Below are 13251 nucleotides of genomic sequence, written 5' to 3'. Positions count from 1 at the left end.
AAGCCAGTGTGAACTCCCAGCAAGAAAACCCTACCTGTTTCTCTGTCTTCTGCAACTGTGGGAACCAACCCAGAAAACGAAACTATATAATATGCCGGATGGCAATCTGATTCGCAAATATCAGCTTTTGTTTCTGGGTCTTGTCAAACTCATTATCCAGAACACACTGAAGCAAGTCTTTTTTAATTTTTCTTCGCAAATCCATGAATCTTAAGGTGGTAGTTTCAATTCACTCTCACGTCATGGTCGGCCAAGAAACAGAATCTGCTCACGGATCAGACAGGAAGGGACACAAGCAACACCAGAAGACTACTCAATCAGTCGATCAGTCTGCAATAGTCTGGTGATTCGAGCTGATGGGTACTGTAAAACGATTACCTCAGGCTCCCCTACCTTCATTCTAGTTGATTCTAGCCTCCTTTCAGATCCGAGATCCGCCTTTTGGGAATTAAAAATTCAAAACTGTGAGCCTGTAATGAGCTTTCTGGATAGTTTTTCAAACATGTCCTCTAAAGCAGATAACATGTCCTTTCTGTTATACCAATCCGCCATGAACAGTGCAGAAAAAAAAAGCTTCAAAGGCTCCCTACTCATTGCTTACATATCCACTCTTCGGAATTGATGGCAGTTCAGGTGGACCATCATTGACTGTGAGCCCACTCGGGATGACGAACATTGACCATTCAAATCTTTCCAAAGACATCACAGTGGACATCACTAGGGGAAACTCGGGGACCCATGAACACGAATATCAATAAAGATCAAAGGTCAGGACCACATAGATAGTGGATAGTGGTAATAATTGCCATTGATTGGTCGCACATCGATAAAGTAATGTCGATAGCTTTACTTGGGGGTTGCCTAAAGGGTGAAGAATCGAGATGATCAGGAGGGAGAGGAAGCAAAGATTTAGCTATCAAGACTCAGTGGAATTCGGCAATGATATGATTAGGATGCAAAGGTGAAGAAGGTGGGGTCCCTCTTGGATTCTCTTAATTATCTTGTATCATTTGAAGATGTGGGCACCATCATGAACCACAATTTTGGAACTTGACTGATAAATAAATTGAATTAGTAAAAGATGATGGCTTCCTTGGCAACGTTTTTCTTCAATGATGCAATTTGGATCACTGCACCAATTTTTGGTTAATTAGGGTAAGGGTGGACCAATTTTTGGTTATTAGTAACTTAGGTATTTTTACTTGTCACATATGTATGGAACATTACCATATGTAAACATGTTAATAGGTCCAATCCGAAAAATCCGAGTTTGGGTTTGTAATTTCACCCTATAAGTCGGGGATGGGGCGGGAAAAAAACCTGTCGGGTTTCGAGTTGGGGGCAGGTTTTTCCAAATCCGACCCAAACCCAAATCCAAACTCGACCCACTTATGAGACAAAGATATAAAATGGGGTTGAGACACGTCAAGTTTTACAGGGATGGGGCAGGGACATGGTTCGTTTACCCTCAATTAGGTTCTTAAGTATAATACATAGATAGGGACCCAAGTCCAATTGAACCCGGTTCAACTTGCAAGTAACGTTGGTAGAAAGTTTAGGAGGGTAGACTAAATCTAGTTAACCTTATTTGCACCTAAGTTTTAATTTCTTATAAAAACTAATCTACTTAAAAAATATTATTTAATTTATTATATTTGTAACACTACTATCGTGTCCATTTTCACTAATAATTATAAAAATAAAAACCCCAAATGCACATCACATGAATAAATGGGATAATAAATAAATATAAATAAAAAATCATTTTTAGGTCATTCTATTCAATTTGATGGTTAAATTAAAAATTTGTTTGAGAATAATTTTAAGTTCAAAGGCAACCACAAGTAGGTCCAGTGGTATGATCAAGCCATGGTCTCATAGTTTATGGTTGATTTTTAATTCTTGATTTATTTAATTTACTCACATTTGACATCTTTATGTTTAAAAATCATCAAAAATGGAGCAAGAGAAGTAAGAAGAACAAGACAATGTAGGCACCATTTAAGAAAAACAAAACGAAGAAAAATACATTTTTCTTAAAAATAATTTATTTGATAATGAATACCATTTTATTGATTTTCTTCAGATAATTTTTCATAGAGAGATAGGAAAGCCATTTCATTTTTTCTGGCAAAAAATCATTTTTTCTTGTTGTGTTTAGAGATGTCATTGAATATTGAACAATATACCAATGTCTAAATGGAGATATATAATCACAAACCAACCAATGAGTAGTAATAACCTTGGACTCTCTACATGGAAAAAATAAATAAATTATAATGCCCTAGGCCATGTGATAAGGATGAATCATCTTTCTGATTCTATCCTTGATCTTCGATGATTTGATTGTATACGATAAGATATGTATCAATTAGTTTCCTTGATTTTCAATGATTTGATTTGTATACAGTACATACCTTATAAATAAAACACTCAGTAACCTCACAATTCATTGAGGATTACAGCCATATACGGGTCTTTAAACATTCACATGGTATCAGAGTTTTAGTAGTTTTTTTTTCTTTTTCCGTCGTCTTCTTCTGCAACGGAATTGTCACAAAACAGAGCTTTTGTAGCTTTCAAAAAATTTTGACGTTGCCGCCCGTCGCCGTAAAAAACCAGAGCCACAGATGACGCTCTCTTCGCCGTCACCACCCAATTATCGTCTCTCCCAACATTGCAGCCCGTCACCGTCAAAAAACGTAGCTACAGTCGATGCTCTCTTCGCTGTCACCGTCGAAAAACGCCGCCACACTCGACGCTCTCTTTGCCGCCACCACCGTTGGCCTCCACGGCCATAGTCTCGACTGTGCACAGCCAATCGGTGCCGCAACAAAGAACCCCTTCTCAGCGCAGGGCTCTGACTCTGCTTCTTTCGCTCCTGGGTTCGGCCATGACATATTATTTCACTTCCGTTTCCGGCCTCTGAGTATTTCGCTCCCGCGCATTCGGCCAGGAGGTTTGCTTAATTCGCTCCCGCATTCGGCTAGGAGGTTGAGCAAGGCCTCTGTTTTCCTTTGAGCCAAATAATCTTGCCAACAATCTCAGTCCTGTTGCGCGAATCCAGACTCCACCGAGTCATCTTACTGCGTCACTGCCTTTCTGCTTCCATGGTTGCCTTGTCCACATCCATTTCACTTCTGCTGAATATGATGGTGCATATGCTCACCATCAAACTGACCTCCTCAAATTATTTGCTATGGAGAAATCAGTTTATCCCTCTATTAACCAGTCAAGGTCTTCTCGAATTTTTGGATGGTAGTGTCCCAGCCCCTTCTCCAAAGGTTACCGGCTCTGATGGCACCACACAGGTGAATCTAGCATACACTTCCTAGCTGAATACAGATCAAACTCTCCTAAGTCTTCTCTATTTTTATCTTACGGAGGAGTCTATGAGTGAGGTACTTGGTCTGAGTCATGCACATGAGGCCTAGACTACTCTTGAAGCCTCTTTCTCTCACAAATCCAAGACTCGAGAACTCCAATTGAAGGACGAGCTTCAACTAATGCAGCGAGGCTCCAAATCATTGGCTGAATTTTCTCGACTCTTCAAAGGCCTCTGCAATCAACTAGCGGCAATTGGTCGTCCCAGTAACGACCTAGATAAAGTCCACTGGTTCTTGAGAGCCTTAGGTCCCAATTATAAGGTGCTCTCCACTACAATGTTTTCCCAGCATCCGTTACCTTTTTTTACAGATCTCATTCCGAAAGCCTTGAGCCATGAGATTTTTGAAAGATCGATGTATCAACAGTCTACACCCAACTCAGCTTTCTACTCCCAGTGGAATTCTTTCACCAGACCGAAAAGCACAAAGAAAGGGAAGCCCACGCCTTCCTTTGACGCCACAAAATCTCCAGTTCATTGTCAAATCTGCAACAAGGAGGGCCACTTGGCTAAACGTTGCTGGACATTTCTTAATCTCAAGAAAAAGCAGTCTGCCAACCTTGCTGAGGTTTTCACTGCTTGTTCGATTCCGGCCTCCAATGACTCTGATTGGTATCCTGAATCTGGTGCAACATCTCACATGACAAATGATCCCGAGGGTATTGACGTTCCTGCTGTCTAATCTGGTAATGAAAGGGTGATGGTTGGTAATGGTCAGTCACTTTCTATTTCTCACACAGGTTCTGTTTCCACTCTTATTCCCAACAGCTCGCTTCTTTTATCCAATGTTTTGGTTGTTCCTGATATTAAGAAAAAACTTATTTCCATCAGTCAACTTACAAAGGATAATAACTGTTGTGTCATATTTTCTCCTTCTTGTTTTACCATACGGATCGGGTCACAAGAGTCGTGTTGGGGGTCGGCAGATGTGAGAATGGTCTGTACGTGCTCGATCAACATCATCATGCCCTTACTTCCGTCATTTCTTCCAATAAGTCGTGTGCCTCCGTTCATTTGTAGCATGCTCGTCTAGGTCACCCTAATTTTCGTACTGTTGATTCTCTTTCCAAGTCTGATTTTATTTCCTGTAATGATAAATTGATGGGTTTAGATTCACGATTATGTGTTGGATGTAACCTTGGCAAGAGCCATTGTTTACCTTTTTCCCTCAATAATGATAGTTGTGATTTGCCCTTTGATCGCTTACATTGTGATTTATGAGGCCCTTCACCTGTCCATTCCACTATTGGGTTTTGGTATTATGCAATGTTAATTGATGATTGTACCAGATTCAGTTGGTTTTTTCCACTAAAACACAAATCTGATTTTTTTGTTACCTTTGTCAATTTTCAATGTTATGTTGAGACTCAGTTTTCTTCCAAAATTAAGTCATTCCATTGTGATGGTAGAACTGAATTTACAAATAATAAATTTCGCTTTCACCTCACATCTTGTGGTATAGTGTTACGCATTGCTTGCCCGTACACACCAAGTCAAAATGGGATTGCTGAGCGTAAACACCGACATGTCACTGAAATAGGTCTCACCATTATGTCTCATGCCCGTGTTCCGTTGCTTCTTTGGGTTGAGGCCTTCTCGACAGCTGTTTATCTCATCAACCGACTCCCCTCGCAACCTCTTGATGGTAAAACTCCCTATGAGCTCCTATTTGGTAAACTGCCTAACTACTCTATGCTTTGCACTTTTGGATGTTTATGTTTTCCTTATTTACGAGATTATGCTCCTAACAAATTATCTCCCAAATCCTTCTCCTTGTGTTTTTTTAGGTTATAGCCCCCTTCACAAGGGATTTCGTTGTTTGGACCGCAAAACACAACGTCTTTATGTATCTTGCCATGTCCAATTTTATGAAACTATCTTCCCTTATGCGGGTGATGATACAAAACCTCTTCATAGTTCAACACCTTATATTACTTTCTCTGATTTTTTGGAGTCTAATAATAATAATGTGTCTTCTTCCTCACTGGACTTATTACCTTCTTCTCCTGTTTCGAGTCATACTTGTTTGCCATGCACTGATGATCTTGGAGATTCCTTCGCCCGGACATCTCCTACCGTGTCTACAGTCCCTTCTCCCAGTTTCTTCCCCCACCTCCCCACACCCCCCCCCCCCCCCCCATTTGTTTCCATCCCAAAAACTTCTACCAACACTCACCCAAATGGTTACTAGATGAAAAACTGGTATATTTAAACCTAAGGCATATCACGCGTTGATGTTTTCACCTTCTTCTCAATTTTTTCAGGTCCTTCTTGCTCTACAAGAGCCTCGGGGTTTCAAATCTTCTGCCAAACACCCTGAATGGCTCTCAGCTATGGATGATGAAATTCAAGCTTTGAAGAAGAATGATACTTGGGATCTTGTACCGCCCTATCAATCATAATGTGGTTGGTTGTCGTTGGATCTTTCAAACCAAGCTTCGTGTTGATGGTTCCATTGAGTGTCATAAGGCTCGTCTTGTGGCCAAGGGCTTCTCTCAGATTCATGGGTTTGATTTTGAAGATACGTTCAGCCCTGTGGTACGTCCTACTAGTGTTTGGATTATTTTATCCATTGCAGTCACTTCTGGATGGCCCTTACATCAATTAGATGTTAAGAATGCCTTTTTTCATGGTCATATTTCTGAAGAGGTATACATGGACCAGCCACTTTTCTACATGGATCCACAATTTCCTCAGCATGTGTGCCGTTTGAAGCGTGCTCTTTATGGACTCCGACAGGCTCCTTGTGCTTGGTTTCAACGCTTCAGCTTTTTTTTTATGAAACTTGGATTTCTTCTCAGTCAGGCTGATTCCTCTCTGTTTGTCCATATACCACGACAGACACGATTTATCTCTTGCTATATGTTGACGATATGGTGCTACCTGGCAACAATCCCGTTTTGATCAAGACTCTTATCACACAGTTGCCCAAAGAATTTGCTATGAAAGATTTGGGTTCTCTTCACTATTTCCTTGGTGTCGAAGTCCAATATAACTCTCAAGGCCTATTTCTTAGCCAAACCAAGTATGCCCTTGATCTACTACAACGTGTTGACATGGTTGAGGCCAAACTCATTACTACTCCGTTTGTGGTTGGTCAACATCTCTCCTCTGAAGGGAAACTATTTTTGGACCCCACCCTTTTTCGGTCGCTTGCAGGAGCCCTACAATATTTGACCATTACTCGGCCTGATCTCTCCTTTAGTGTCAATTCGATTTGTTAGTACATGCATACTCCAATTGAAGACCATTTTCGTGCACTCAAACGCATATTACGTTATGTTAAAGGCACAGTTCATCATGGTCTTCAGCTACTCCGCACTCCCTCTCATGAGTTACTTGCTTATTCTGATGTTGATTGGGTTGGGTATCCTGATGCATGTCAGTCTACCACTGGCTACACTATCTTCTTGGGAGCTAATCTTGTCTCTTGGTGCTCCAAGAAACAGTCCACTGTTTCTCGCTCCAGTGTCAAAGTTGAGTATCGATCCTTAGGTGTTGCTTGGATTGTTCAACTTCTTCGTGATCTCCGTTTTCAATTATCTTCCCCTCTGAAGATATTATGCGATAACAAAAGTGCTATTTTTATGGTAGTCAATCCTGTCACTCGGCCTCATTCCAAGTATATTGCGATTGACTATCATTTTGTTCGTGAACTGATTACAAATGGTTCCTTAAAAGTCACTTTTGTTCCCTCCCATCTCCAGCTTGCTGATTCTTTTACTAAGGGAGTCCCCAAGTCTCAATTCCTTATTTTTCGTAACATGCTTCACGTGATTCCTTCTACAACGCTTAGCTTGAAGGGGAGTGATAAGGATGAATCATCTTCTGATTCTATCTTTGATCTTCGATGATCTGATTGTGTACGATAGGATATGTATCAATTAGTTTCCTTAATCTTCGATGATCTGATTTGTATACTGCACATACCTTATAAATAGAACACTTAGTAACCTCACGATTTATTGAGGAATAAAGCCGTATACAGGTCTTTAAACATTCACACCATGTCTATTCACTTGGCTTATATCTTCCCTACTTAGTTTAGTTTCTTGTTGTTACCCTTAGTTGTGTTTAGTGCCAAATTTGGTTTTCCAAAATTTTAAAAAGAATAAATAAAAGAGGTGAAAAAAATATAAATCATGGTTAGTTTTAAAAAATTACCATAGGGAAAACCCTAAACCCTAAACCCTATATGGAAAAATGATGAGTTCAAAATATAAGACCTATTTTCTGTTTTTCTTTTCCCACTTCCTCCCAAACCAAATAGGACTTTAAAATTTCGTATTAATGGTGATTACCCGAGTTTGATATTCCGGTCTGAATTTGAAATCAGCAAGTAAACCGTATTTCATTCTTTATGTTTTTTTGGCAACGCCTTAATAAAAAAATATAAAGAAAATTTCAATTTTTTTCATAATTTCATAATAAAATATAACCCAAAGAAAATATTTGACTCAAATGAACTTTTTTTTCAAGGATTAAGTCATTGTACAAATGAGATTCAATCTCAATTTATGAATTCATAATTTACATTTGCTCTAAACCTCTAAGCCAGCATTTCATGAGCATGGAAACAAGTTCATGAATCCAAGTGGTTTGAGCCAATAAAAAAACATGACTAGGCCTGCTCACCCAAGCTAGAAATTGAAGGGTTAGTCCACATTTAATTTGGTAGAAAAGGGTTGCACTCAATGAATTGGGATTTATTGGTCCAGGATTTCATGATGATAGGATGCCTATAGGTAAAAGATGGAACAGGTAAGTGGTACTTTGCTACACTTTCTAATTATCCGAAATGATTAAAGAGTGTTTCATTATGATCTATTTTCTTGATTACTCACAGATAAATAGGTAATGGTAAATAGAAATTTTAAATAAAATAATTAAAATAATATTAGTTCATAAAAGACAATGAAATGGCATCAAAGTATTAATTAAACATGTAAATGGGTTATCCTTGATTAAACATTCCTTCAACAAAGTCATCTTCTAAATGAACAATTTATATTTTACCCTTACATATGGAGGGGTATAAAATAGCTTAAGTTATATACCTATCTTCGTTATAACTATGTTACTCTATAATAGAATACTATGTTATGCACCTTTATAATCGAATGTTACTCTATAATAGAAAACTATGCTATGCACCTTTATAATCCTGTGTTATGAGATAGTTGTAGATCGGAACATGGGCATCTTCGTCCCAAAGAATATGAATCATAAATATAACATTTTCGATATACGAATTGTGATTTTAGGATCATAAAATATTAAATCTATAAATCGACCCATATAGAATAGTAAAATAAGTAATCAGGTAAGATCACAGCTCCCTAAGCCGTTGATAATGAGATCCATCCAATGAACACGACTTGGAAGATGAGGCTAGGGCTGACCTCAACCTGAAGCATTCTGGGCAGAGTTTTGAACCTAGATTTATCCAGCAATCTTGACTCTTTTAAGCTTCTTCAATAAGCTATACCAACAAGAATAGAAAATGAACAAATGAAGAAGCAAAGGACAGTTGGGAAAGACCCAGAAGCCTAAATGGTTAAGGTAAATTAGATTTGCAAGGATCTTGGCATCAGCAACAGCAAAAGAAGATGAGGAGATAGATCTCTACTGTTTTGTCTGCTCTGCCCTTGTCCTCGTCAATTGCTTCAAGTTTCCTTCGCCATTTTCTTATTCGAAATAGAAGCAGTGCACGCGCAATGGCAATTAAACCATTACAAAAACTTTCCGGCGGTCCTATTCCATTTGACCTCCAAAACCAAACAACCAGCATCGCGTTAAAACACTGCTTGTCACCTTGCACGCTAGGGTGATGAATGAAGAGCTTGCCTGCCGGTTTCCTTTTCCTTTTAAATTTACAAATCAAATTGACTGAAGAGTCCGTTTCCTTCTCCTTAAGTAATTCCCAGTTGATGGAAAACATCTATTCTCAAGTTTCGATGAAGTCTCACCAACACTTTCGTATGATCAGGATAATCAGAAAGACATTCTCAAACGTTTATTTTTTTTCCATTTTAATTTTTTTTACTTCTTTAGATACAATTGCTTAACCACCCCTACAATGGTGGCTGGTCTGAAACTGACTGAAAACATTCTTAAAGCTTTAAATATGATTCTGGGTCATGGCTAAGTGGGAAAAGGGTGGGTAGAAGACTCACGGAGTCGTGCTTCTGAAAGCAACTGAGGTTGAATTTCAAATCTGCTTGTCTCATTCCTGCTCCAATCAACCACAGCTAGCTATTGATTTAGATTCAAACTTCAGTTGTTAAAAAAAAAAAAATATCCCACATGGATTAGAACTTGGGTTAACTTAGCTAGTCAGTTTGAGATGAACATTGGACCCAAACTCCACACAATATCAGAGAAAGTGTTCATACGATGGACTCCCAACCAAACTGACCACATGTAGAACCACAAAAGAGGCCTACATGTGAGAGGGACTGTTAAAGAAAAGTCTTAAATATATTAGCAAATACAAAGATCTTGAATTTATTAATGGGAAAGGAGACAAGAGTTTACCGTCACCTGAACAGTTTTCAATCTCATATTTATCTCTTCAGCAGATGGAATCTGTGGAAACCGAGTTCAGATGCCAGATTCTAAAGCTATATTTAAATCAGGTCAGACATCGACAAAGATGCTGAACGCATACAGAAAGGAAGGATGTTGAATCGTTGATCAAACAAATTTAATGAAAAATCGTCTGGACCGTAGTCCCCCTCTGTAATTCGCATCTGTTTCAGCTTTCTTTTCACTATTGTTGACAGAGTCTGTCTTTGAGGCTTCTGTAGATTACTCGACACTTGTTCTTTCTTCTGGATAAAGCAGATTCGATCTTCTGCTCCCTCTCACTTCATCGTGGCAGCTGCTAGCGAAGCAATGGAGACGAAAAGGAGTAGGGCTCCTCGAGGGAAGGGTAACCGGTAAGGTGTGAACATGTTCCTCAACAGGAGCTTCAAACAACATATCACATCCAGATTCTAATAATACAGCAATCTCCAGATTTGAGTTTGGTTAAATGGGTCCCCGTATCCATTCCCGCCTTCAACTTTCAAGCTGGTCTAACACTATCTCTCCCTATTTTATTCATTAAGTGACCAACCCTCCTGCATTAAGAAACAATCACATAACAATGTTTATTAATAAACAATAATGTTGGAACAACTAAGCAGTCAAGGAACAGGTGAACCTACCCACAACACCATGTACCACATTCTTTTTGGTTCAAACACGCGAACATTCGAATGACGAAACAAACACGATTATATTAATGATCCTAGCACCTTCAATAATCTTTCGCATGCAAATTTTTATAATGGCGGTGTTGTCGCAGGCACATGTGAGGCACAAGTGCAAGAGAGGCCATGCTAGTGACATAGGTCGGGAAAAAAAAGTATTTTTAAGATTCGAGTGTGGCTTACGAGGGGTTGGATATCTTTGTATGGTAATTGCTTGGTGTATTTTAAAGTATACATTGTGGAAAAATCTAAGAGAGTGGTAGTAGGGAAGGATGTATTTTAAAAGGGGTCTCCCTCCCTTCATCTGAGAATAATCAACCTAATTATAGGTTTAATCTTTGTCCCAAATATTCCAATGAAACCACCCTTAGGGTTTGTTTGAAACCCCGTGGAAAAGAGAAGAAAATAAGAATTTGATCATTATTATTCCCAAAAATAGTCAATGAAAAAAAGAATTTGATTATTAGTTCATTTTTACTAACTATTTTTTAGAATAATAATGATCAAATTCTTATTTTCTTTTCTTCTTTTTTTCTTTTCTTGAGGATCCCAACAGGCCCTTAGAGGGTTAGGAAACGTTTGAAAATTCCATGGAAGATGAGATGCCATGTGACATGGGGCTCACAAAGAGCTGTCCGTGCAGCGATGCAATCGGTGAACACCACGTGGAAATTAGGGTTTTGGGAATTTGGACAGGAAGGTGGACCCTGGGAAAGGGATGACTTAGTGGGGATGGAGTCAGTGATGAGTGCAACTTAGATATGAACTAGGCAGGCTGGCAGGAAGGAAGGAAGTTTGGGTGAAACGGATTTGAGATGGAACATGTTGGATTTAAGATATTGAATCTATTAGCTATGGAACCAAACAAAAAACAATTATGAATGATTAAAGAAAGGTGAGATAATCCAAGAACATTTGGGCTGTCACACAGAGCAGATCAAACTGTGTTTATTTTATACACAAACGATGATAAAGAAAGCGAAGAGTGAGATCTTTGTCGTCTGTTTTTCCCGGAGATGAATTTGGTCAGCCTTTGATGGATAATAGTAGTCCTGCAAACTTTTTTAATACCTTCTCTCTCTCTCTCTTCCTTCTTTTCCAACTGGTTCGTCGTCTACTGTGCTCCTAGGGTGGAGAAAGAAGGACGGACCCACTTGCAGTCGTTCCCTTGACCCACATTTCCACACCTTGCTTTTCTTTCTTTTTGGTTCTGTCTCTTTTCCCTCCGTTTCCTCTCTCTCTAGAAAGGATCAGATTCTTAATCTGAAAATCTGAACCGACCAACAAGTTGGTCCCGTACTGTACGTCCTTCTTCCTCTGGCTTTAGTAAGCAATGAAAGCTTCGTCCCCAACAGAGTAGGACGAATGGTAGTAACAGGAGAAGGACGAACAGGACGACCTGCAAATCTGTGACATGCAGTGGAGGACCAGCCGCGTAGTAAAGTCCTGATTCAACTTCTTCGTTTTTATGCATCAGCAGAAGCAAGGAAATTAAAATACAACTCAAGTAAAGAGAACAGCTAGTTAAATAAATTAAACGAGTGTAAAAGCATTGATTCCTGTGTCGTGTATTCTAATGGTGAATGCTGGAAGACGAAGAATAACGAGAAAAATAGTGTAGGGGAGAATGAGGAATAATTATGGGAAGGAGGAGAAGATCCCTCGGGGAGCTACAAAATCCATATGTTCCCTTAAACATGTTAGCTTTATTTGGGGGAGAGATGAGCTGCCCACATGGGCGCGGCCATTGTATGTCATTCCAAAGCATTCTGACACAAAGACGCCCGCCTGCTGCCTGTTCTTCCCTCCTCCCCCGGCTTAACGGTTTTCTAAGGAGGAAGGAACCCCGGAGAAATAAAGCCTTCTGAGTTCTGTCCTCCTCTCGTCTCTCTTTTCTTTTCCTACTGTTACTACTATTATTATCATTTTCTTTCTTTTTCTCGTCTCTCTCTCTCTCTCTCCTCTGAGCTAAGCACAGTCTCTCTGGGGCACTCTCGCGCATAAAGCGTGGCTTCTGTCTTGGTCTAGGATGAGATTTGGACACCCACTCACATGCCTGGTGTTGTCGCTTTCGGTTGGAATTTATTTGGAAAGACTGCCAAAGGAGAAAAACCCTATATATGACGAAGAACTTATTCACAGGAACGTCAAATAGTAAAATCACCATTGCAGAGACAAATTCTCATCCAGATGGGTGCATTTGTTTAGTACTATCAATAAATAAAGTTAGTGAGAACAGTAGAAGATGTATAAATCAGTTCATCTTTTACTCTGATCACATGTGAAATTAATGCAAACCTTTTGCCATTTATATATTCGGATTGACAAGAAGAAAGAAGAAGAAATTAAAGAAGCCTCAAAAGAGAAATTTCCGATCAAGTTCTGAAAAGGAGAAAGGATTCCAATTCCATGCAGGACAGATGAATTGGCTAAATGAGTTTGAAATGATCTAAGATGAGTCAATTAAACCCTAAAAAAAGAGAAAAGAGAGAGCAGCCAGGTACTAGTATCGTACCTCTCAATATACGTGTGGACCCCTTTGGCAGAAGAAATAATTTCTCTCTAGCTTCTGCGGTGCACCTAACATTCCTTCCACAAACAATAGATAAA

General features: G+C 39.3%; 1 protein-coding gene across 1 annotated transcript; it reads left to right on the top strand.

Annotated features, from left to right (window-relative positions):
* Positions 1-6258: 6258 nt before the first annotated feature.
* Positions 6259-6609, top strand: LOC137951229 (uncharacterized mitochondrial protein AtMg00810-like). The gene has a single exon (XM_068797814.1). The coding sequence runs from the start codon at positions 6259-6261 to the stop codon at positions 6607-6609; it is 351 nt and encodes a 116-aa protein (XP_068653915.1).
* The last annotated feature ends 6642 nt before the right edge of the window (positions 6610-13251 follow it).

This window comes from Aristolochia californica, unplaced genomic scaffold (assembly GCF_029961685.1).
Source record: "Aristolochia californica isolate CCGP_79_NKW_82.1479 unplaced genomic scaffold, dmAriCali1.0.hap1 SCAF_15, whole genome shotgun sequence".
Classification (NCBI taxonomy): Eukaryota; Viridiplantae; Streptophyta; class Magnoliopsida; order Piperales; family Aristolochiaceae; genus Aristolochia; species Aristolochia californica.
Note: the sequence above shows the minus strand (reverse complement) of the source record. Positions and strands in the feature narration are given on the sequence as shown.